Source organism: Accipiter gentilis, chromosome Z, assembly GCF_929443795.1.
Source record: "Accipiter gentilis chromosome Z, bAccGen1.1, whole genome shotgun sequence".
Classification (NCBI taxonomy): domain Eukaryota; kingdom Metazoa; phylum Chordata; class Aves; order Accipitriformes; family Accipitridae; genus Astur; species Astur gentilis.
The window spans coordinates 49718037-49744409 of record NC_064919.1 but is presented as its reverse complement, the minus strand read 5'-3'; the positions used below and the strand labels follow the sequence as shown (position 1 = coordinate 49744409).

At 40.5% G+C, this 26373-nt stretch overlaps 1 protein-coding gene across 3 annotated transcripts; it reads left to right on the top strand.

Moving 5' to 3' along the window:
* Positions 1-3692: 3692 nt before the first annotated feature.
* On the top strand, positions 3693-26373 carry CARNMT1 (carnosine N-methyltransferase 1). Of its 3 annotated transcripts, none has more exons than XR_007505095.1 (8): positions 3693-4093; positions 7973-8168; positions 9151-9314; positions 16607-16747; positions 22081-22259; positions 24882-24991; positions 25867-25970; positions 26260-26373. XR_007505095.1 is itself a non-coding variant. In XM_049795495.1 (8 exons), the coding sequence occupies exons 1-8, from the start codon at positions 3735-3737 to the stop codon at positions 26359-26361; spliced, it is 1359 nt and encodes a 452-aa protein (XP_049651452.1). In that variant the 5' UTR covers positions 3693-3734; the 3' UTR covers positions 26362-26373. The 3 variants fall into 3 exon arrangements, 2 of the variants coding, with proteins under 2 accessions (XP_049651452.1, XP_049651453.1); XM_049795495.1 differs by having other exon boundaries at positions 24882-24995; XM_049795496.1 differs by lacking the exon at positions 3693-4093 and adding an exon at positions 4105-4361 and having other exon boundaries at positions 24882-24995.

Sequence of the window (26373 nt, the reverse complement as noted above, 5' to 3'; positions counted from 1 at the left end):
CGCTTGTAACACCATGGTCTTCACCACAGGCTGCAGGGGAATCTCTGCTCCAGTGCCTGGAGAACCTCCTCCTCCTCCTTCTTCACTGACCTTGGTGTCTGCAGGGCTGTTTCTCTCACATCTTCTCACTCCTCTCTCCCAGATGCTGTTGCAGTTTTTCCCCCTTCTTAAATACATTATCACAGAGGTGCTACCACCATCACTGATGGGCTCAGCCTTGGCCAGCAGCGGGTCCATCTTGGAGCTGGCTGGTATTGGCTCTATCGGACATGAGAGAAGCTTCTGGCATCTTCTCACAGAAGCCAGCCCTGTAAGCCCCCTGCTACCAAAACCTTGCCAAGTAAGACCAATACAATGGTGAGGGGAAGAAATATTTTGTCGTTGCTTTTCCCATCCCTGCATGGAACTTGTAAGCTTATGGTGCCCCTTTGATAAACTTCTGAAGTATTTTCTTACATGGAGAAATGCGTGACTACCTGTTGGTTCTAGAGGAACATAAGGGATCTTTTTATGAGTTGAGAAGGGTAGGAAAAGGAAGTGAAGGGTTAAGACTTAATGTGCTCCTCCTAGGAGGAGGAGGAGAAGGAATTTCAGTATTGGCAGTCCTTGAGTGATTTTATTCAGCAAGTTTAGTGGCGATTCAGAGGAAAGAATGAACAATGAAATCACTCAACTTTGCAGATGTTACAGAGCTTCAAGTAGTCCGACATTGGTCCAGTGGCAGGGAGGTCAGTTTTGTGAAATCTTTCCATGGGCAAAAGGGGTAGATGAGCCCAAGTTCAGATTTATGCATTTGTGCTATAAATCAGAATATACATGGTCTGAACTTGTAGTTCCGCAACTTGTAGTTACAGCTCAGGCCAGAGAACTTTGACAATTCTTCTGAAACGATCATCGCAGTGCGGAGCTCCATCAAAATATTAGGTAGGCATCTCTAAGGGTATTGCAAACAAAACAGGTGGTGCTACTTTGCGCCTGTGTAAAACTGGTAGACCCACGTTTTCTGTATTGGGCAGTTTCAATTTCTACATCAGGAGGGAACCCATAGTGGAGCTAAAAAAAAGGGCAACTAATGTGATCAAGGGAATGGAGCAGCCATTTTTTGAGGAGAGACTAAAAATGCTGGGACCCTTCACTCTGGAGAGGAGAAGACTGAGGGGAAAAATTTCAAGGTTTACGAAATCTTGAAAGCTGTGAGTCAAGTGAATGCAGAACTTGTATTCACCAAATTGTACAAATACTAGTTTAGAGGGCACTCCTCCTTCACTTGAAACAGATTGACCAATTATATTAAGCTGGTATTTCACATAGCAGGCAGCGAGTTTCTAAGATTTAATGGCATAGGAGGCAGACAGTACCAGCACGTTCAAAAGGGATTGGGAAGATGAATTAACACCACGCCTATAATTAGTAAAAGAAGTAGGCAGAGCTGTACCATGGATGGACTGTAGAAATTGGCCAGGCTCACCTGTGGTGCCTAAATTTTGTGTGCTCTTGCCAGTTGCCACAGCAACTCACCTTAGTGGGAAAATACAATGAACTGTTCTGTGTCTCTTTGGGAGACGAAATATTTCAGGTGCCATTACAAAAGCTTACAGAACACGCCTGCAATGTTTGAATGTTGGCAGAATGCTTTTGCTTTGAAGGTGGTACAGCCCCTGACAGGAAAAATCTAGTTTGCCTCTGGCAGGTGCCTTTTGACTGCCAGGGCTGTGCTAGCTGTAAAGCAGTTGTGAAGAGCTGCAGGACGGGATCCTGTGGTTCTTTCGTGAAGAACGGAAGTTCTTTTGGAAGTGGCATCACCCTCTGCTGGTTGCAACTTCAGGCTGTCATAGCTGAAAGAAAGCTTTGCAAAGTGTCTTGCATATGTTTAGAAACACAATGGCGATAGATGTGGTGGTGTTCTATAGAAGGCTAATGGCTTATGTATAAGCACAGAAATGCAAGTACAGTGAAAGTGATTTCTTCATGTATCAAAATAAGGGAAAAAACACGACAGCGTAGTAGTCATAAACACCAATGTAGTAGGAACAAACTTCATCTCACAGAGCTATTGCTCCCGCTCTAACCTTCAAAGTTAAGTCTAAAAGCTGAATTTCTAACTGTTTACACTTTGTATCGATTCAGATGTTGGTTTTGTCACATACACAATGTTTCCTACTTTACGAAACCACTTAATGTGCCCTTGGGAACAATGACTCTTGTCTGTGCAACTGGGGATGATATCTGTGCTTTCTCTGGCACTGCCACTGAACGCCTTTGTAGTCAAAACTGTCCCGTCAGTTTAGGTAGTTGCAAGAGAGCAAGAGCAGTGCAAGAGTGAAGAAAACTGGAAAACATTAAGAGTGAGTGTCAATTAACATAGCTGCAAGAGAGCAAGAGCAGCACGAGTGAAGAAAACTGGAAAACATTGAGTAAAGTGAGAGTATTTGTTAGGAGGCTGATGCTCCTATTTGCACAGAGAGGTTAGTGTGCCAAAAAACTTCTCTTCTGTTCCTCAGCTGATGTTACTTGGTTTACTAAAAGACTACCAATTCCTGCATGTCTTTAGACAGAGAGTGTTGTAGGGTAGTCCTCTTTCAGGTCCTCAAACCGAGGAGGGGATAGGCCCATACAAAGGAGGGCCTCTGGTATGAGCCGCCTCTTCTCAAAGTTGGAAAGATGCATGGTGACTTGCTGCAGGACGCAGACAGTGTCAGTACCCGGTCAAACAAGTTTTGACAGGTGGAGGAGGATGTGCTTAATTGTCTCAATTGTTGACAGTGTGAAAGTGTGTTACTGTATTAGCATTTAGTGACTCACGCATTGCTGGACACTGCTTAACTTGCCTCCTTGCTTTTCGCTCCCCACAGTTGGTACTCGTGCTTGTTTTCAGGAAGCATTCTCCAGCTTCGGTCCGGCGCAGAGGGACTTGCAGGGCTCCCTTTGTGGCTCCTGCCTCTCGCCAGCGCAGCTACCTCCGTGCTTGTGGCTGGCCATGGGATGGGGCTGGATGCCTAATTTGCCACAGCCTGGAGCAGCCGACCGGACTGAGGCTCGTGGGCCGCTGAGCGAGAGCTGCGCTTTATGAACTGCTGAACTTGTACTTCATTAACTTCTGCGTGAGGACTCCAGAGGGACCAGGCAGGCACGCCTCCTCCTCCTCAGGTCTGCTCCAGAGGCGTTTCAGCATCACTGCTGCCACGCGGCGAGCCCACCGTGCCGTTTTGTACAGGCTGGGACTAGCACTTTTCCACCGTGAGTTTCCTCTCCCTCCTTGCGGCAGCTAACGCGTGGACATCGAGTACTCCGCCAGGGCACTGATCTAAAACACCGCCCGCGGGGCTGCCTCTGCCTCTCGCCTGGGGGCTCCACCGTTAACCTGGCCACCTCGTCGCCCGTGCAGAAATCACCCGAGACGTGGCGGCCGCCACAGCCGCCCGCCCGTTACGTTACGCTACGCTACGCTACGCTACCTCACCTCACCTCACCTCACCTCACCTCACCTCACCTCACCTCACCTCACCTCACCTCACCTCACCTCACCTCACCGCCCCCCCCGGCCCGCCCACCGCCGGCAAGAGCGCGCCTGCGCCTGGCGCCGCCCATCTTCTCGCGATATTCCCCGCCCGCCTGCCCGCTTGCCTGCCTGGGCGGGCTCGGCGCGCCTGGGTCTGCCTCCCTCCACCCCGCGCCGGAAGTGCGCGGAGGAGCGTGCGCGCCGGGCGCGACCGTTGGCGGCGGCCGTTGCGAGGATGTCGGCCACGTGCGCCGTGTCCCCTAAAGCGCAGCCGCCGCCGCCGCCGCGTCCTCCGAGCGAGAGGGATCCGCCGGCCAAGGCGATGCGCAGGGGGCTGCGGCGGGGTCACGAGGAGGAGCGGGAGCAGATGCCGTGGCCGGGAGAGAGCGCGGTCGGCGGGTGCGGCGAGCCCGAGGTGGAGCAGGCGGCCTCGCTGAGCGACGAGCGGCGCAGGCGACAGCCGCAAGAGCCGAGGGCGCTGGCGGCCGCGGCAGCCGGCGAGGAGGCGGAGGAGGAGGAGGCGGCGGAGGCGGAGGAGGAGCGGCTGGAGCGGGAGCATTTCCGGAGGATCATCAACGCCTTCCGATACTACGGGTAACCGAGACCTGCCGCCCCCGTGCGCGGGGCCCGGCGAGCGTCCCCTCCCTCCTTCCCTGTCTCCGCAGGTGTCAGGAGCTCGCCGGCCCCGCGGACGGCCCGCCGGGCTCCCGGAGCTTTTTCCTCTTCCGTGCATGTCGTGTGGCCGCCGCCCTCGGTCTGTACGCCCCGGGGAGCGCCGTGCCTGTGGCCGGGGGACGGAAACTCGAGTCGGGAAGGGACCTCCGCTCCCGTTTCCTTTCCGAATGTGCCCAAAGTCGCCTCGGTGTGTTTGTCGGCTAGGAAACGTAAAAAGGGGGAGGGGGAAGCCACAAGTCATCTCAAAGTAGGACGCACCTGAAGAGGCTGCGAAAGGTCTCTTTTTATAAGATAAAATGCTTTAAGACGCTGTAGAGTACTCAAAACAATAGTAGTTCCTGCTGGTAAAGAAGTGCAAACGGTGTTTCGATTGTTGAAAATTTTTGAAAGACGCGTTAATTTGCACAAGAGATAAGACCTGTTGATAGGGCTAATAGATGCCATTTTTTATAACTTTAGTTTTCTAGACGTTGGTGGAGTCAGTAAAGGCCTCGGTGGCCATATAGGAATGAGACTAAGGCGGGGGCACGGGGACCCGACTTTATATCCGAATCCATTGAATGGAAGCAGAAACAAAAGTTACTCAAATAGCAAGGTGGAGGGGACTGGCTGAAAAAGTCCAGTCCTCTGGCAGTATTTTGGTAAACTCTTCTGTTACTCTAGGCTTGGGAAGCAGATTTGGGTTAGAGCCACACTACATATTTCTATACTTAAGTTGTCAAACTGCAGTTGTCTGAATCATTATTATGTGCTGGGCAATTTTTGTCAATGTAAAACAAGTATAATTTTTACATGACAGTGGGGTTCTTGGAAGGAGTGGGTCATACTTAAGAGTATTTCTTCTGTTTACTCTTTTTATGTCTTGGGTTTTTTCTTGTTGTTGTTTTCCAGGACTAATATTTGAGTGGGACATTGGTCTAGATGACACTTAAATGTCTCTTCCAAATGGAATTCTCTAATTCAATTTGGCTGCACCAAAGACTTTATGTTACTTATGACTATTAGCACAACAACCAACCGTAATTTACTTACATCAGTGATGTAGTTGTGTTGTTCCAAAAGTGGGGTCATTTACCCGGTGTGCGAAATGCCAAAATACAGAGCAGATGTAATTTATTCCCGTTCATATTTGAGCAAAGATGGGGACTAGGTGGTAAACCACAAAGGTAGCACACCTCCTGTATCCTCAGGCCTTAGAAGCTGGGAACATCCTTCTCAACCTCATGCTCAACTGTGACTCTGGGTTGCTTTTGAATACTTCAGTTTAAGTAAACACGTAACAAAAGAATATGACTCAAATTTCCTGTGCAGAAATAGAATTTATTTACCTCTGTCTCAAAGAAATAACTCAGAATTTAAGTGAAATTACATATCTTGCTAGTCAAAAAAGAATTTAATTGGAAATGTCTGTATGAATAAGGCAATAGCGTGCTTTCAGATGAGTCCAGATTAAAGTTCTTGTCTTCTGGAGATACACGGACTTAACTTAATTCTTTGTGCATAGTTCTTCTGATTTCAGTGAATTATTCATTCTGCTAGAAGGTTGCAATTCAACATGAAAGGGTGGAGAATTAGTTCAAAAAGTTTTTCTGACAAAGCTTTCAAGACGATGATACTAAGCTAAACTGATGTGCATTATATAGAGGATGAGTTTATTTTTCTTACTGTTCCTTCTCTGGTTTTTGTTCTTAAATGTCACTTTAAACCGGTGTAGTATTGCAATGAACGTGCCCTTCTTAATAGCATATATGTAATTTCAGAGGTATTAACTGGTCAAATTTCCAGAATGAGATTGCAGCTAAAATTGCAGCAGTTGCACCTTACTCTCTGATGGATAGTTTTCAACTCTGTGCTGCTGTATCCTGACACAGAGTCTAAGAAACTGCAGTATAACTTGACCTGGTAAAGTCATTTGCTGCTGCCAAAAGGGGCAGTATCCCTTGTCCTGGCTTTGTGACCTCTCCCTCTAGAGTCCTGTAGTGGTTTCAGCCCAGCCACAAAGCACCACGCAGCTGCTCACTTTCTCTCCCCCCTCCCCTGCCCTGGCCACGGTGGGATGAGGAGAAAATATAAAGGCAGGCTCGTGGGTCGAGACAAGGACAGGGAGGGATCACACACCACTTATGGTCATGGGCAAAGGACAGGCTCAACTTGGGGAAGAAACAAAATCAATTTAATTTGCTACAAAGCAAAACAAGGATATTGGGAAGTAAAACCAAACCTTGGAACATCTTCCCCCACCCCTCCCTCCTTCCCAGCTCAGCTCCACTCCCGGTTCTCCCTCCCTCCTCCCCCCAGCAGCGCAGGGGGACGGGGAATGGGGGTTGGGGTCAGTTCATCACACCTCGTCTCTGCCACTCCTTCCTCCTCAGGGGCAGGACTCATCACACTCTAACCCTGCTCCAGCATGGGGTGCCTCCCACGGGAGACAGTTCTCCACAGACTTCTCCATTGTGAGTCCTTCCCACAGGCTGCAGTCCTTCAGGCACAGACTGCTCCAGCTCAGGCTTTCCCACAGAGTCACGGCCATCTTCAGGGGCCTCCCCCTGCTCTGGTGTGTGCTCCTCCCCAGGCTGCAGGTGGGCCTCTGCTCCCCGGCTCCCCTCCATGGGCTGGGGGGACACAGCCTGCCGCCTCACCAGGGGCTGCAGGGGCATCCCCTCCTCCCCCGCTCCTCCTCCCCTCCTTCCGCACTGACCTCGGTGTCTGCAGAGGGGTTCCTCTCACATCCCGATCCCCCTGCTCACTGCAGGTTCCCCCTCTTAAATAAATTATCCGAGAGGCGCTGCCACCACTGTCGCTGATGGGCTCGGCCTGGGCCAGCGGCGGGTCCAACGTGGAGCCGGGGAAGCTTCCGGCAGCATCTCACCTCTGCAGCCCCCTCCCCCACTACCAAAAAACCCGTGTCACACAAACCCATAACAAGTCCTTATGACTGTGCTCAGCCAACCTGACTTGTTAAACTGACAGAAAACAAATCCAACAAAATCTATACAGGTCTCTTCAGGGTTAGCAACTTAAACGAGCTTTGTGCCAGGCCTGGTGAGCGCTAGAACAAGGTAGAGAGCAGAACTATTCTGGGTAAGAAGAAGGAAAAAAAATCCCAGACCTCTTTCTTGTGGCAGTAGATTCGCCTTTTTTTATGGAACTTCTATTTTGGGGAAGTGGAAGAGTTATTTTTAGCCTGGATCAGTTACTTGATCAAATTCACAGTACTCACACTTGAGGGGAATATGCTGAAAAAAAAAAAAAGGTAGCTTAGTGTCTTAGTGTGGCTGCCAGAACTCTGGTACGGTCCAGCTGTGACTTCAACAGTTCTTTTAGAAGCAGTTGATTCTGAGGATCCCTGTTCACACTCCACATCTCATTATTTATCTAGCTAAAGTTTACCATAGCATTCAGCTATTCATTCAATTTAGATTGCATTTGTGAAACAATCTGGCTGGTTTTGATGGGTTTGGGGGCTGGTTATTCATTAAATTTTGTAGATCCATGTATTAAGATAGCCATCACCTATGCTGGAAATGAGTGGCTGATGACAAAACTGCAGGAAAAAAACAATGGTCCTCTTAGACTGCAGCATGTTGAGCAGTAATGTAGAACTAAAGCTTAAAACAAACATTTTGCCTAAAAAAATATTGAAAACTTGTTCTCTAGTAAGGAATTGCGAAGTCTGATCACTTTCTGTGTCTAAAGCAATGACTAATTGTAATTACAGTAGCTTAAGAGTGAATTACTTATATTTAGTGCGTGTACTGCTTCTTAATATCTAAAGCCCTTAAACTTTTTGCTTTTTAGAACAAATATGCACGAACGAGTGAACAGAACAGAGAGGCAGTTTAAATCTCTCCCACCTAACCAACAGAATCTTCTTCCTCAATTCCTTCCTCACCTTGACAAGATTCGGAAGTGCATTGACCATAATCAAGAGATACTACAGACCATTGTGAATGACTGCGTTCATATGTTTGAAAATAAAGAATATGGAGAAGATGTATGTTAAAATGGAATTTTTCATACTCCAAAATTAAATTCTGTACGCTTTGAGATTTTCTACATTTGTTTTCACACCTTTAGGCCTCCAACTGTCTTTTCTTTTTGCCTTCTTTACTTTCCCCTTTCTTATTTCCTGTTTGCTTACATTTTCTCACTCTTGTCTTTCACATCTTGTAGAGCTGATGTTTAATAAAACTATTTGTTGTTAGTCCTTGTAGTTATACTTACGAAAGCTAATTGTGAATCTGGCAAATGACAGTAATCACTTATTGTAAAAAAGCAGTTTTTTCACTCCAGAGTTCTAGTTCTACCCTGTTACATTTTAAACTTACTTTTTCAGTTAACTATGTAGAGCATAAATGGTATTGTCTGTCTTACTGTAGGTTATTACATGTTAGGCATTCTAAATCAGTTACAATTTTAGATAGGCCAAGAATTTTTAATGTTTTCATCTGTAAAAACTTTTTCACTACTGACCTCTTTCAGTGTGGCATATCTATAAAAAAAATGTGCTCAGACTTAAAAGACTGGCAGAGATGGAAACTGAAGTCCTTTTTTTGGTATCTGCAGGCAAGGTAACAGTAATGGGCAGAACTAATGTGAGCTTATCAGTACCTAAAGGGATCCTTTTCTCAGGATAAGCAGGTCAGTCTCTGCACTAGCTAAGCCCTGGTCCTTTCCTGAATAAGGATTACCAGTTGTGCTCTGCTGTGCCATACTGTGTATTGTTTTTTTGATCTGGAACCTTGGTCTCCTGGGTGCCAAACTGAGATCAGTAAATTCAATTTGTTTGGGATTGTAGGTTGGATTCGAGCCTTGGTCCCAGGAGTGAAAGGAGACTGCTTTGTCAGCTAAAACTCTCAACAGTCCTTATAGCATGGCTTTTGTCTGTTTATAATTTACTTTTTTTTTTCCTTTCAAGACTAAAGGTACTCGGTACATTTTCCACTAACTTTTCCCCCTCCCCCCACTTTAATCAGGGAAGAGGGAAGATTACACCAGCTTCAACGTTTGACATGGATAAATTAAAATCCACTTTGAAGCAATTTGTGAGAGACTGGAGTGAAGAGGGAAAGCCTGAGAGAGATTCCTGCTACCAGCCAATCATTAGTGAAATTGTAAAGAACTTCCCAAAAGAAAGATGGTAATAGTGTTTTAAGACTTACTTTTATGTGGGCATATGCTGTTGCATTAATCTAACAAATTTTTGTCAGGTAATGAAAAGCTTGAATTTAAAAATACAGAAATTATTGTAAATGCAGTGGAATTTATTTTTTAATCAAGAAAGTTTTTGTTTCTAATACAAGGTGTTGGAAAAGAGCATAGTCATAAAATTCAGAAAGGAATACCAGGTAAACAAGAAATAATTTTATTTTTTTTTCCTGCAGCTTGATGTAACGGGAGATCTGTTAACTTTTCAAGTAAGAGACCTCAGGAAGTTGTGATGTTAATTCAGTTGTGCTCAGTGCGGTAAAGTGTGCAGGTTAGCAGATTCTCAGAAAGCGTGTGCTGCATGCAGATGAAGGGAAGGACCCTTGTGACAGCAGCGAGTATGAGTATTGCCCTTCATGGTGGAAGGAGGGAAGAAGACTCTTAACCTCTAGCACAGTTTTATTGCACTAAGAATTTACCCTGCAAATACTTAATTCTAGCCTTGGTTTCGGACAGGTGTTACAAGACAAGTCTTAGTCTTGTAACATTATGTGAGTCTTGCTGCATTATGTGAGGGTAGCTTTGTAGCTGCATTGGATTGTGAACACCACCAAAATAGTCATTGGCAGGGTGTTTTAGGTAACTTTAAGTAGGAGTATACTGGTAGAATCTCAGAAGGTACTACTGCTGTAAGAATGTGTTAATGGTTCTGCCATTTAGTCAGCCTAGTCATCATAAAGTACATTTCAGTTTAAACTTAACACTCTTATAATGGGAAAATCTGTGAGCTTTGTACTCATAAATGTAATGGGTCAGAACTTAGGTTTGATATAGCTTAGTGGTACTGTGGGTTTTCTTGTTTCTCAGTAATTGCTAATAATGCATTCCTACCAATTTGAAAATATCTTCCACTAGCCATCTTTTCATTAGTAAAGACTGTTAGTGGTGGCAGAACATGGGAGTGAACATAGTTGGTTGTTTCCTCTTTTGCCTTGGGCTAACTTATCTCCAGGTGGATGCACCACTAAAAATGTTTTATCTGAAGGTGAACTTTCTGCAACGTTTTTAGTGCTAATAGTGCCCTAAATAAGATAAAAATGAATTAAATACTACAGATTACCTGATGTACCTCTGATGTACAGATGTAAAAAAAGAGATAGTTTTCAAAGTAATCATCCTAATCTTCAAGTTAGCAGTTCACCTTTTTCTCTGTATCCTAGCTTTTAAAGCATTTTGGTTATGAGAGGTACCTTATGTCAAGAGATGCGAGACTGAACCTGAAAAGTCTTGACTTTTACATTTATCATCAATCAATTCTATTTCAAAACTTCTAGCTGGTGTTAGGAAACAACATGTGGTAACAGATTGGGTAAATCTGAAGTTGATAGCTTTGTGCTTTTTTACAAGGAATTCTGTTTGTTGTTGACAAACACAACTAATGTGACAGTGCTTCTGTCCCTGTTGTAATGACTCTGAAATACCACTTTGGGTTTTTTTATCACTACAGAAATCTCAAAACATCAGTGTATAGATCAAACATCCCTACTACAAGTTCGAGTTTGTCAGATGAAACAATTTTTTTTTTATAAAATCTGTATTACATATATACCTGTTTAAAAGTTTATCGCATGATCATTATGGAGCTGTCCTAGCCCTTATGTAAAACCTTTTCTCTGTTAACATATCGTTACTATCATCAGCTCGCTCTTTTTCCTAGTGACCAGAGGCTCTCCTACTTAGATGTAATTTATCTCCTTGAGGCGAGAAGCAGAGATGTTCAGAAGGTCCTGTTCTCTTTGTGCATTATTAGGCATAACTGGCAGTGCTATGTCACCCTTGTGCGAGAAGTAACTTCCCTGGCAGGGCAAGTTGGCTGGTCAATCTGGTTCCTTTTTTACAGTTTTGGAGGGGAGCAGTTGTTTCAGTTTGAAGGGATGGACAGGGCCTGAACTAACTGTAGTGAAGTTATTCTGGCTGTTGTGTATAGTGGGTACAAAGTTTCCTCTGGAGAGGACTGACTAATGGAGGAATGGAGGAAAACAGCCTGTAGATAGAACCTCACAGTGCAGCTCTGCATTTCTTTGGAGTTCCCTTATGTAGCACAGAGTGCTGAAGTCTTCTGAGATGATGAAGTGAATGCTAGAGAAAAAGTGTATTGTTGGCAGTGGGTGATAAAAACAGCTTTGTCTAGATGTATTTTGCATTGAAAAAGATGGAGAAATAAATATTTTAAAACTGTCAGTACCAGTCACCTTTTACTTTTTAATGGCTTCAATGGAATTGTACATTCATTTTCTAGTTAACATTATTTGTTAACATTATTGATTCCATGCATTGGAATAATGTAAAAAAGGAGTTTAAATTCTTTAAACTATTCAAGTATGTTTTGCTCCACACATGCACATTTTGTGTTTCTCATCTTTGCAAGATTGGCCTGTATTGGTTCAGTTGGGTCCGCAAAGAACAGGAAAAGAAGTGCTCTAAATGCTTGCTCTTCTGGGACACAGAAGAAATACAAACAATGGTGGAAAGCACCTGTAAATTAGAACAGTCTTGTGAGTAGGTGCTACTGTTATCTTGTGTTTCAGTCCAGTCTTCTGAAGACCGTCATCTAAAATTAAAATAAAATGGCAAAAGCTGTTTCTGCCTCCCATTCCTCTTCAGAATTAATTCCTTCTTTCTGTTTAGCACCTTAACACAGAATCTGTTGGTAGGATCAACAAAGCAGTTTTAAGTGAAGTCCTGTGAGATATGGTCTTCGTGAAGAACTGATAGACTTCCTGTGTTATTCATGTTGGAATTTACTTGTGTTTCATCTCACAGGGTCTCTAAAATATTCTCTACTTTTTGATGAAGCCTTTTAAATTTCTTGGATTTCTTGGATCTGAATGAACCATGATCACTGCTTTCTGTGGGAGAAAATAGTAGAACATAGGTACATTTTTATTTTTTGATGGAATGTGTTCATTAAAGCATTTTTATGGGGAGACATTAAGTTGACAATCTAAATAAGCATACCGGTATATTGGTTTTTTTCTAATTCCCCTCTTCTTTCATTGTCTTTATTTTCTTTTACTTCTACTGTAACCCTTCCTGCTTATGTGAGAGGATGCAAAGATCATCAGCTTCTTGTCCAAAAGGAACCAAAGAAGTAGTTAACCTTTTAGTTAACTATCATTCCATGGCCAAGAACAGGAACTTAGGTATTTTCTCCAAGTTTTCCTTCATTCATTATCTTGGCCTCTGGAACCACCTATAATTTGAAATTTAAATCTATCATGCTGTCCGGCGATTGATTGCATTTTCCAAGATGCTGGCAGGACAGGCCAAAAGAAATTGTCAATGCTTGGTTTTCTTTCTAATTGAAAAACATAGCTTATTAGTCCTAAGCCTGAGCTTGGCTATATTTCTTGCATGTGCTCAGTCACATTTATAGTGATGATAAAATTTCTGCCTTATATGAATTTTATTTAACTTCATTTAAAATACATCTGTTCTTGCAGGGCTTTTAGTCTTGTCAGACATTGTACTTAGCCTAAACTTTGCTTTAAACATTGGATTTAAGAGCAAACTATATCTTCAGTATTACTGCAGTCCACTGAAGGCTTTGCAGGTCTTTACATGGAAGTATATAAACCTCAGCTGCTAAGTTTGGAGAAGAATTGCTCTTCAAATGATTGTGCTTTATAGCTGCCTTCGTTATTTTATTTGATAAGTAGTTGTCTCTCTGAGAATATGATTACAGTAAAATTACGAGAAATACTATACTGAGAATTGCATCTGTTCACTATCTAAATTTACAAACATCAGAGAGATAAGAGAGACATCAGGAAAGAGGGTGTCCCACAGTGTGATTCTATGCTGATATTTCCACTGATCTTCTGTGTATGGGCTGTATATTTCTTATCACTTCTTATCATTAGATGACATTGAATTGCAGTGTTTAGTTTATGAAAATGAGGCTTGTGTTTGATCACACACACTAATTTTTCTTTTACTGAAATTCAGTTTACCCCTTCAGCACCATCATTTTTTTGTTAAAGCACAATAGGCATAAAATAAGAAGCTTCTATTTTTATAATGTATATTTTTTTCCCTTTAAAAAAGGACACCAACTTAAAAATCTTCATTAATGGCATTAAAATTCTAAAAGCTGAAAATAAATCACACTGCAAAATGCAGTACAATAATGGCATGACAGATTTTAGTTGTTTCTGATACTTCTCAACTGTCTTTTTAAGAGACTGCTGCAGTTTCAGTAGTTGGGCCAAACAGTATCATGCAGCCCTCTTCCCTTCTCTTTGGCCAGCCCTGTGTCCCCACAGCTGTTGTGTTGATAGGCCAATATTTCTTCCCTATTGCCCCACAGGTTTTGAATGGGTACTTGTTGGATACCTATTTAAGCTCCTAGCTAGTGCTAGATCTGTGTCATAGAAATCCTGCTGCTGCTGGCTAGTTCAAGACTAGTTTCACTGTAGGTAACCTTCAGCTATTATCAGTTATCACAGTCTTGGATGTTTTTGTAATTGTCTTTTGCTACTGCAGCAATTGCAGATCCACCAAAGGCAGGCAGGTTTTTCTAGACCCCTAAGTTATCTTATGACTGTAGCCATTAAAAAAGCAGTTTCTGTGCAATTAAAAATTCTTAGCTGTTCTAGGGATTAAAAAATTAGCATAATATAGTGCATCGGCATGCTCCCACTACCACTGGTTTTGTACCTTAATTTTTTTTGAAATTCATAAATGGTTTGTCACTAAATTCTTTTTAAGTCTTGAAAAGTAAAAGGTGTTTGAGCATTATTTTTTTTTTGATAGCAGGACACTTTCAACAGTCTCCACTTGTTATGCAGTAGGTTTGCCACATACCTAATTTCTGGTATTATAGATTAAAAAAATACTCTTAAAGCTTATTTTGGAAGGCTAGTGTCAATGTTAGCGGACTCAGATTTGATTATATTGTATTGTTAGCTGTGTTCTGTATGCTGAAATGAAGTTGGTGACCAGCACCAGACCCTAGCAACTCTTATGAAGAGGATAGATATAAATTAAATTGCTAACAAGTTTCCAGGCAGACTTCAATCCCTTAATAAGGGTGCAAAGGAAGGTGCAGTTAAAATCAACTATTTTCTAAGAGAGAATTGGGGAAATTAGTTGAGAGATAGAAAAGCTTTCTATTGTGAAATAAAAAGATGGAAGAGAATTACAGGCAATTTAAAATCAACTTACTTGACTGTTAGAGGCTTTATCTTGTTTTAGGATGAATAAAGGTGCCCTGCATAGCTATTAGTTATTAGGTTGTTTTAAGAAAAGTGTGTTTTCTAATCAATGTGTGATAATGTTGAAGTGGGATAAGTCTTTTCAACTCCCTCATTATAGAAATGTCCACATGGGGGTGCAAAAACCTGTGTAGAGCTAGCCTAAATATTTTATAAAGTTAAATTGTAAGGAAATGAAGAAATAGATGAGGTTGGAAATGCATTTGGAATAACAGTGTACCACTACAAATAGAAAGAGCTGTAAGATTGAGGTTTTTCTAGCTTCTCCCAGAAGGTGGATTTTCTTCATCCTTCTTCTTGGTCCCTATTGTCAAAAATCTCATCTTGAGCAATTAAGTTTTCCCCTGAATTAATCTTTCTTTTTTTCAGTAGGACTTCCTGGCTAGCTTTCTGCTGGCTTTCCTTCTAGAAGAGATAAGGAGAACCGTTGCTTCACAGGAGTGCTCTTAAGTGATAGCGAAGTCTTGATTTCCTGCTTCTTGTTAATTGGTATAATAATATTCAATGTAATCAATATGATAATATCATAATTTCATAAAAAACATTGGCCTATCAACCCAACAGCTGTGGGGAGAGGAGGCTGGCCAATCAATATAATAATAGTAATGATAATAATAAAACAAAGAATTGGAAAATATAGTGGAATGGAAATGAAAATTGGGAATGAGAAGAACTTTAATTTTCCATTTGGGAGGTTTCATTAATTAGATGATTAAGCTACAAACCAAAAGGCACTGTTAAAACTGCTTTGCTAGTTTATGTGACCTTCAGAAAATAATAATGCTTTCTTTTGGTTTTGGGTAATAGTCTTCAGAAATGTACTACTTTTCAGAATTTACATAACTCCTTCACTCATCCTCATGCTTATGCAACATGCTAACTCTTTTGAACCCTTTTTGGCATCCTGAATTTTTATGTAGTCACAGGCTTTGTGTTCTGCTTTTTCATCATGTTTGGAAGTGCCGATTGTGGCTTCCTTCATTTAGTTGCATATAAATTGATAAATGTATGTTTTGTCTTTGAAGGTTACATACAAAAGAGTGGGTAGTCTTTGAGTGTTCATACTTGTCTTTTTGGTATATGAAATGATGAAGTGTTGCTCATGACTGGAAACTGAAAAATTGTTTCTTTTTAGATTACGTATATTTTCAGTTTGTTGTGGGAATGTCTTGGTCTATGAGTGAAGGTTTGATTGCATTGTGATGGAAGTCTAATGGTTAGAATATGTATATATTGCCTTTTCTGCCTGGAATAGGAGAAAATTTTGAGATTCTTAGTTCTCTTTATTAGTTGCTGAACTTGGAAGATGGGAGAGGTTTTTCTAGGTATCTCAGTAAACACACCCTGCCAGACGTCTTCTGCTGGTTATCTTCAACTCGATGCTTAATTATGGGAACTGAAGGGTTAGAGAGCTGCAATGTACTTTGATCTAGGAAATCTTACGTCACTTAATGTGCTTCAGTGAAATCGGTGAGCAGCATATGTAAAACCCACAGTTGCTGAGAAGGTAACTACTTTAAGGTTTTTAAAGTCTGAATTGCTCATCAGCTTATGGAAGTTTTGCTTGTTTTGTGTTTCTGATGTCAAAATACTTGTTTATTTTTCATGTGATGTAACCAAGAAGATTTCTAGAATATTTACTAGTTATCATTGACCCTCACAGAAAAATAAATGGTGCTATATGATAATGTTCTTTCTTCGATTCACGTAAGATATTTTTAGCTTGATAACTGTAAAAGTGTTCAGGGAAAGAACTGTTTCGTAATTGTGCTCTGAATTCTGAATGAGGGTTGTATATATTCTTATGGGTCATTTCTGTGAATTGTTTTGACTGCACAATTAACCTATCTCATCAGAACTAGCTCAGTTTGCCTTTAAAAAGTAAAGTCATACAGGAAATACATTATAATATCCAAGTATATGGTGGGGGGAAATGTTTGACTGGACCTCTAAGTTTTGTTAAGAGGTATCAGATAAAGCCTTAACTATTATTTTTGTTCTGTTGCAGGGATTTCTCCAAAGTTAATATCCTGGTACCTGGTGCTGGGCTAGGTAGATTGGCGTGGGAAATAGCTATGCTCGGTTATGCTTGCCAAGGAAATGAATGGAGCCTCTTTATGCTCTTTTCTTCTAACTTTGTACTCAACAGGTACATAGCTTATGTTTTACTTGCTGATTGAAACCTAGGGAGGCAAAATTATAAATGAGAAAAACTTGAATAAATAGAACTCAGAAGAACAGATTTGTAAGTCTTAACACAGGACACACATAACCACTCGTAGAATGTTTAAAAAAAAAAATAAAATCAGTGGGTAAAGAGGGGGAGGAAACCATTCTTATCCGAGCCATTAAAATTATAGTAGGAAGCATGTTTTTTAAGTTATGAGACTTAAAATCTCTAGATTGTACCACAGATTTTCTGCATAATCTTGAATAGGTTTTTTGGTTTATTTCACATCTGTTTCTGTAAAATGCATGCCTGTCTCACTGGTGTCAAATATAGGCTAGTTAATATATGCATGGTACTTAGTGTTGGTGATTAATAACAGAGGAATCTTGTTAAAGAAAGTGTTACATTCCATGCTAAAATTTTAGGCACTGTTTTGACATGAAAAACAAACCACTGAAGTATGCTGAACCACTTCTTAAGCAAGTGGCTAAAATAATAGAGTTAATAGTTCTGCAGTTAATGCTGAAGTACTAAATTTGAGGGTAGTAAATTTTATTTTATAGGTTCAACTTTGAGTGACAGTTCTGTATTTGGTATTCTGTCACCTAAATTAGAAATTACTGGTTTTGTAATGAACTTGTTAGAGAGGATAGAAAGCAGCAAATTCAATTGTTCTTTTTCAGAAAGAGGGTGGGAAGGCTACATGTGGGCAAGTATGAAAGAGGTCTGAGATGGTGTTTTGTTTTTTTGGGGAGTTGGTATCAGGTTCAGAGAGACAGAATTTGCTGGTTCATTCTTCAATCTGAAATGATACACCTTCACTGAAAACACCTAAACTATTGGAACACCTAAACTATTGGCTTGTATTTGGTTTTATCATGATGTTTTGGAGCCCTGTTTGTAGACTGATTGTCCACAGCAGACTGTGACGATATTAAATCTGTTATAGCTTACTGTTCAAAAACAAGGGGGAAACGCTGTTTATTACAGCTGCTGCATGTCTGCTTAAAACAGTATTGGTCAGTGTGATGAAAACAGATATTTGCTAGAGGTTTATTTGTTCTTTTTCTTATGTCATTCTTAAATGACAGCTGTGGTTTAACCCCAGCTGGTAACTAAGCACCACGCAGCCACTCACTCATCCCCCAACCAGTGGTATAGGGGAGAGAATGGGGGGGGGGGGGGGGGGGGGGAAGGAGTAAAACTCATGGGTTGAGATAAGAGCAGTTTAATAGAACAAAGAAGGAAACTAATAACAATTAAAAAAGACAATAATGGTAAAAGGATTGGAATATACAAAACAGGTGATGCTCAGTGCAATTGCTCACCACTCACCGACTGATACCCAGTTAGTTCCCAAGCAGTGATCCCCCCAGGCCAGCTCCCCGCAGTTTATATACTGGACATGACATCATATGGTATGGAATACCCCTTTGGCCAGTTTGGGTCAGCTGTATGTCTGTGTCCTCTCCCAACTTCTTGTGCCCCTCCAGGCCTTCTTGCTGGCTGGGCATGAGAAGCTGAAAAATCCTTGACTCTAGTCTAAACACTACTTAGCAACAACTGAAAACATCAGTGTTATCAACATTCTTATACTGAACCCAAACCATAACACTATACCAGCTACTAGAAAGAAAAGTAACTCTTCCCCAGCTGAAACTAGGACAATGACTCATCTGGTGGTGAAATTGCATATTACAGTTGAGCTGATCTAAAGCTTGCAGCTACCGAAAGGGCATCACATTCTTCTTGTCCTTAGCTATACAGCCTTGCTGGTTTTTATGCTCTTGGGAACTTCTGAAATTATTTAAAGCAGCATACAAGTATTCATTTGCCATCTTTGGGAGCGCTCATCAGCTGTCATAGTGGTTCAAACCTGAAAGTTAACTTCACCCCTAGCTACCTCTGACGTGTTTTTTGTCTTCCTTAAACAATGAGGTTTTGGCCTATGTGTGGAATTCTTATGAAAATCCATGCTTAGCTTATGATAGTAATAATTCTTAGCATCTAATGCTCATGTGGTGTTTCCTATTTATATAAGATATTTAGGAAAGGTGTATATGCATGAGATTTGCTAACAGTATTATATTTTAGCCAGCAAAATTGAGCGTTGCTCAGCTGCTGTAATCTTGATCTTTGCTGGGCAAGTTGTCAGTTACAAGTTTTCTTGTTAGCATGGAAGAGAATGCTGCTAATGGGACTCTGAATTTCAGTCAATTCAGTTGAAGACAAGCATTCCTTTCTGCCAGATCTACTTGTGGGCTTGGAATGTCTATTAAGAAGGTGTTAGGGAATTCTGGGTCTTTCTTTTTAGTCTTAAGTGGCTGTTTGCAGTTAGCCTTCTGAAATGGATGTTTGCCTTCCTGGAACTGGAAGAAACAGCAATGATCAATATGAGCTGAAGATACCAGTTCTGGAATAGTGGTAAGAAAGAAGGATTTTGCAAATTAGTTTTTAACTACAGTTTTGTTTTAATTAATTTTTGTTTTCAGTTGATAAAACCATGAGGATTTTGCTAACATTCTTAGTTTGGATATACCTTCTTTCTTTGACCTTGGTTTGTTTTTAGGAAGACAAAGTAGTGTCTTGAGTGTCCAGCCAACTACTGCAGTGGGCTCCTAGATGTGGCACAGTGACTTAAGTCTTCTGTATACGAAGTGGTATAATTCTCTTAAATTGTGAACTTTTGTTACTGTGGATAAAGTTGCACAGCATGGTATGTAGAGAGTGTGTCAGAGCATAACTGTGGTCACTGTATTTGAAATTAGAGTGCATTATTCCATTGAGGAAGCTCTAATTTGAAAACAAAGTGACCCTGCAGTAGTTAAGCTACAATGGCTCCAAGGCTGCTGCAGTCCTTGTATGGGAAATTGTTCTTTTTCTTGTATGGGTAAGGTTCTTACTGCTGCTGTATTTTTCTAGTGTTCACATGAGTTCTGAATATAATGTCAGATGGCAGAGGTGATCATTGGTGATGTAGAGACACACTTCACTTCTTATATGTTTTGGAAGAGAAAAAACTGAAAAGCATAATCTGTTGTCTTGGCTCTGGAAAGCATACCAAAATTTTCAGGCAGTCTAGAACCACAGGTCACATGTTACTTCCCTTTGACATCTGACAGGAGGGGGAACAACACTAGGGTGGTATCTGTGTGGAGGAGACTGGAGCAGGTGGTTGCTGACTTTTTGTTTTCTGCACCTGGAGATTCGGAGCACGTGGTCCATAGCCTTGGTCCAACAGCTGTTCAGTAGCAACCTACTAATATTTGAGAAAGTTCAGTTGAAGTAATAGAAAATCACTTTGTAGCCAAGCCAGCGCAGGGTTAGTTTAAAAAAGCTTTAATTAAGACCAGTAGAAGTCATGCTAGTAACTGGCTAATACTTTCTGGGGAGAATGTAATTTCAGATAAATCTTGGCATTTGAGAAGGCTGCTTAACTGTATTTGTTGCATATCCATGAATGCCTTGGGATGAAAACAGGCATTTTATCTTTAAATCTGTGGTCAGAAGTAGCATTTGACCTGCCCATCTTTTCCAGAACTGTCTTTTTGACGGAATGTTGAACAGTAAATGCCCTGCCCCTATGGAAATACTGAAGTGTGTCACACCTAGCTGAAGATGTTAAATTTTTACAACATAACTTACATCATTCATCTTTTGTTGAAAGGATGGAATTGTGAAGGACTGTAGTACTTAGTTTTGAAGTATAAGTTACTGAAGCTGGAAAGGAAGGTTTTAGAGCTTGAATATGGAGAGGGATCGGTCTTTTATATTAAATTTGGAATTCTTTTGGGGACTGCTCAAAAGTCTACAAGAATATACTTTGTGCTGAGGAGAAAAAAAAATACAGGGATGTGTATGTTCCCTTATAGCTGGGGAAAAAAACCCCTCCTTTCTAATCTGCTCGGATCTCTTACTTTCTTTAACTTGCTTTTGGGTAAATTTTCATTGTTAAAGAAAAATGTTCTGAGGATGATACAGATTGACTGGGAACATAAGGAGAATGCTAGAATAGTTAACACAACTTTTGTTGGCCAATGTGGGGGTTTTGGGGTGGGGTTTTTTGTTGTTGTTGTTGTTGAGGGGGTGTTGTTTGGGTTTTTTTTTGGGGGGGTGGCTTTTTGTTTGGTTTGTTTTGTTTTTTAACCAAAATAGAAATGCCTTTCTTGAATAAAATGTTGCCAATGTTATAAGGTTTTTCCCTTGTTTTTTTCCTTTAATTGACAGCATATATCTGTTATTTATTTATTCATTCTATATAGAGGCAGTTAATGAGCGCAGTATACTGCTGCTCAAATACAGGTTGGTTTTGTATTATTTTTTTTACTGATAAAATGAAATATAAGTATGACATGAAGGTAAAAAATGTTATTTCAAAGACTTGACTACAGATGTTTTCTATCCACCAGCCAAAAGAGTGCATATTCTATAACCTGGTAGAGTTTGCACTTTATGAAGGATTTGGTGATACATGTTTATGGGATGGATGTGTCCTCTGTTGTCTCTGAAAGAAAATGGCTTAATTTTTTAATTTAAAACTCTGGGAAAAGCTGCTTTTTATACTCTAATGCTGTATTTTATCACGTTGTAAAGTAAGAGTTGACTTAATTGGTCATGTCAACCCACAAATTTATTTTACAAAGACCTATTTACTTAGCAGAATTGCAGCACTCCAGATGTCACTAACTTAAAATGACATCCAGTGCAAAACTATTATGCTTTGCAAAATGGAATTTATTTATTGAAATTTAAAGCAATCCTTTCAGTTAGCATCTGAAAAATGCTTTTTTTTCTGCTGTGCTTCAAAACCCCTACTATTATGGTTCAAAAAAGAAAAGTCTAGAATGAGAACAAATGTTTCCAATAAAATTCATGTAACTAATGTTACTAATTTTCTTTTTTTTTAATAGAAAAAAAATCATTCAGAAAGGCTTAGCTTTGTTGAACATACTAAATCATAAATTTCATTAATCTTATTGAAGAATCTTGTGCATTTTCTTTTCAGTGGAGAAATAAGTTAGGGAAAATGGTAAAAAAGTGGCAAAAGAAAATTTTAAAATTAAAAAAAGCAGTTATTTTGTGGTGGTAATTTGTGTGTTGAGAGTAGAATTGGATTTTCAATCAGTTCATAAATTGACGGGCCGTCTGAAGCGTTATGAACTAGATAAAAGTCCTTTAGAAAACATGTAGCTTTTGCAAGAACTTTATCAACAAAACAATAGATGTTGGTGAAAGCCTTTGACTCCTACATTTATAGATAATAGATAAGCAATGAGTTGAAACTGAATTGTGCTGATTTCTGTATTTTGCAGATGCTCTGAAATTAACTCATGTAAGCTTTATCCCTGGATTCATCAGTTTAGCAATAACAGAAGATCTGCTGATCAGATACGTCCAATTTATTTTCCTGATGTTGATCCTCACAGTCTTCCTTCTGGTTCAAACTTCTCTATGACAGCAGGGGATTTTCAAGAAATATATTCAGAGTGCAGTGAGTAAATGCAAACTTCTAGGCTATCCATGTAACTGTATTGTCAGAGTATTTGTTATGGGACAGTTAATGATTACAAATAGAAGGGAACTGTATCTACAAGCATTAAGCAAAAAGTAATAACTGTACTAAGATTTTCTGAGTACAAATCAGCTTTTCTTCTTAGTTATAACAAAATGTGGATACCTCCTTGTCTAACAGATCTTTGTTGCAGTAGCTCCTTTTAGAGTAGAAAAGTGATGTTACTGTGGTGGATCGACCCTGGCTGGACGCCAGGTGCCTACCAAAGCTGCTGTATCACTCGTACTCCAACTTAGCTGGACAGGAGAGAGAAAATATAACAAAAAGCTCATCAGTCGAGATAAGGACAGGGAGAGATCACTCAACCAATTACTGTCACAGGCAAAACAGACTCAACTTAGGGAGAATTAACTTAACTTATTGCCAATCAACCAGAGTAGGGTAATGAGAAATAAAACCAAATCTCAAAGCACCTTCCGTCCACCCCTCCCTTCTTCTCGGGCACAACTTCCCTCCTGGATTCTCTACCAACCCCCCCAGCAGCACAGGGGGATAGGGAATGGGGTTTACGGTCAGTTCATCACATTTTATTTTCTTCCGCTTCATCCTCCTCAGGGGCAGGACTCATCACACTCTTCTCCTCCAGCATGGGGTCCATCCCATGGGAAACAGTTCTCCACAAACTCTCCAACATGGGTCCTTCCCACACGCTGCAGTTCTTCATAAACTGCTCCAGCATGGGTCCCTTCCATGGGGTGCAGTCCTTCAGGCACAGACTGCTCTAGCGTGGGTCCCCCATGGGGTCACAAGTCCTGACAGAAAACCTGCTCCAGTGTGGGCTCCTCTCTCCATGGGGTCCCAGGTCCTGCCAGGAGCCTGCTTCCCGTAGGAGGGAGCACGGGCTTCCCATAGGGTCACAGCCTCCTTCGGGCACCCATCTGCTCCGGTGTGGGGGACTCCTGGGGCTGCAGGGGGACAGCCTGCCTCATCATGGTCTTCATCACCATGGGCTGCAGGGGAATCTCTGCTCCAGCACCTGGAGCATCTCTCCCCCTCCTTCTTCACTGACCTGGGTGTCTGCAGGGTTGTTGCTCTCACATGTTCTCACTCCTCTCTCCATCTGCCGTCTATCCCAGCAACTTTTTTTTCCTTCTTAAAAATGTTATCACAGAGGCGCTACCACTATCACTGATGGGCTCGGCCTTGGCCGGCAGCGGGTCCATCTTGGAGCTGGCAGCGGGTCCATTTTGGAGCCAGCTGGCCTTGGCTCTTTTAGACATGGGGGGAAGCTTCTGGCATCTTCTCATAAAGTCACCCTGGTATAGCACCCCTCTCCCCCCCCCCAACCTTGCCACACAAACCTAATAGAGCTACAAAGGGAACAATGTAACTTGTCACTTCTCTTCTTTAGTATAAAAAATAGAAACATGAGTAGTTTTTTTGTTAATTTATTTCCTGTTGTAAAAGCAAAGTAAACTGTTTCAGTAGTAGCAAATTACAAATGAAAAAAATATATACTTAGTGACTGTCAATAGTAAATATTTCAGAAGCACGTTATGGACATGATAATTATCAAAGATTGAGACTTCTGTCAGTACAAATAACCTTACTTTTTATTGTGATACCAGGTTAGTTGTGCTGTCCTCATTGCAGCTATGAAGTAATGTTTTATGACTAACCTAATGTTGAATTAACCTGTAGAAGACTACCTTATTTATGCCTAGTCTACCAATTGCATATTTGGGATTTGATCAAGGGTAGGACTTACCCAGTTGTTTTATATGTAGTCTAATATTCTAATATATGCCTTTTTAGAAGTCACAATTTTTTCCTTACACAGTATTGGATTATCAACTGAGACATCTGTCTTCTGTTTCTACCTTTCTGTCCCTATTAGACCCATAGCCATTGTTCACCAGGATTATATAGTTATTGATCTGCCCCTTATTGTGCAGCTAGACTTCAAGAAACTTTCTTGCAGGAGCCTTTCATAATAGTTACTTATTTTTCTGAAGGTTCTGTCTTACACTAGAACCTTTGATACTGGCATAAATTGAGTTTAATTTTTTTATTTACACAACTTAAACTTTTGCCATTTCAAGGATACATGTTTAGAGAAAAACAGGAAGACATGCTTTAAAAGGTAGACTTTGAAAGATCCTGCTTGTTAAATTAAGTGGTAAAAAACAGCTAGAGAAATACTCAGATACTGAATAAAATGTTTTAAAGCTATGTGATTTGTGAAAGTACACTTTAGTGTACAGACTTGTATTGCCCTAGGTATTAACTAGAGAGGCTGAAAATCACTATTTTTGTAGTTGTGTTTTTAACAGTTGTAGTAATAAAGTTCATAGAACAGGTGAGTAACAGCACACTTGGGCCTTCATTTATATAAAATGTGTTATAATATTTACATTTTACGGTATAGAATATAAATATATCTCATAATGCATATGATAATTTTATAAAATGCATAAATAAATATACATGCTGAGTATATAAACAATACAAATGTAAACAAATAAAAAAGTTAAATTATGAACTTTTACAGGGGTGGAGACATTGAAACTAATCTCTGTATACTTTGCTCTTTTTATGCAGATACATGGGACTGCATAGCCACTTGCTTTTTCATAGATACAGCACATAATGTTATTGATTACATTGATACTATATGGAAAATACTAAAGCCTGGAGGAATTTGGATAAATGTAGGCAAGTGTGACCAACCTCTCCTTCTGCTAGCCCTGGCTTGTTTGATCATCTAACAGGCATCTAGTACTTCAAAAGAGTTGTGGGGATGAACGTGTCTGTGCTGAAAACTCTGTAGAGCTAGAAACATCTAGGGCTTGGAGGTTACCTCAGATGTGTTCAGAATATGTCCAGATGTTTGCTAGTTACAATCAAGTCAACACCATGTGATTTTTAAATAGAGAATTAAAATCTTCCCAGTGGCAGGTGGGCATCAAACATTTGTTATTTGACAAATGTAGTGTCCTGTATTTTTTTGCTCTTTTTCTAAGAAAACAGGACTTGTTTTGCGTGTAAATACATCCTTGCATTTTTTTTCTTAATCTTTTGTCTAATTTGTACTGTGCTTCTAAGCAGAAGCTTTGGGAGTGAGATTTATCTATGCCTTGGCTCAAAAGAAAAGAGACAATTTAAGTCTTCCGTGGTGAATGAATGGCAGACAAAACTCAGGAGTTAAACATTTTGGGTGGTAGAAACTGGTCAGTCACTGGTCAGTCAAGCAAGCTACTGAGTGTAGGCCATAGTATGTCCTGTCTTCGGTTTATAGAGACAGCAGTGATGCTAGACTGAAGAAATTTTAAGATTCAGAAAACACAGGTTGGTAAGAAATGAGACTGTTGTTGAATAAGCAGCTGAACTAATTTGTTTTCATTTTGCATTGATTCTGAAATTCATTATAAAAATCATATTTGAGTGATGGAAGTGTGTTCGTTTGTCTGTATTTGAATCTGTGAGCCAAACTATAAGCATTCTTTGGACTTTCAGTGTGTGCTTTTGATTTTTAAAACACTTTTGTCTTTTTGATAGCCATTTCTGTTGTATCTTTGTACTCTAGGTCCTCTCCTGTACCACTTCGAAAACTTGGGAAATGAACTTTCTATAGAATTAAGCTACGAGGATATAAAAAATGTTATACTGCAATATGGATTCCATATAGAGGTAAGAAGATGCTGTAGTTTGCAATAAGTAAGTAGTATTGGTATAAACTAGATAAACTGCTTTGAATAAACCCTTACCTTAAATTTAGCTCAACATAATGGCATATACTAATAACTTCTAGGAGAATTAAATGTTTGTGTTGCAAATTATTTGCTTTCCTCATTTTTTAAAACATGTATAGATGGGCCTTGAAATCTAGTAAGTATATAGCAATTTCTTTCTTATTAAGAGAAACTTGTATAATTCTTGTAGAGAAGGTGTTTTGAAAACTGCTGGGGTTTTTTTTCAGGTGGAGAAAGAATCTGTACTGTCAACTTACACTGTGAATGAACTCTCCATGATGAAATACTACTATGAATGCGTGTTGTTTGTGGTGAGAAAACCAGAATAGAAGTGGTCTGAA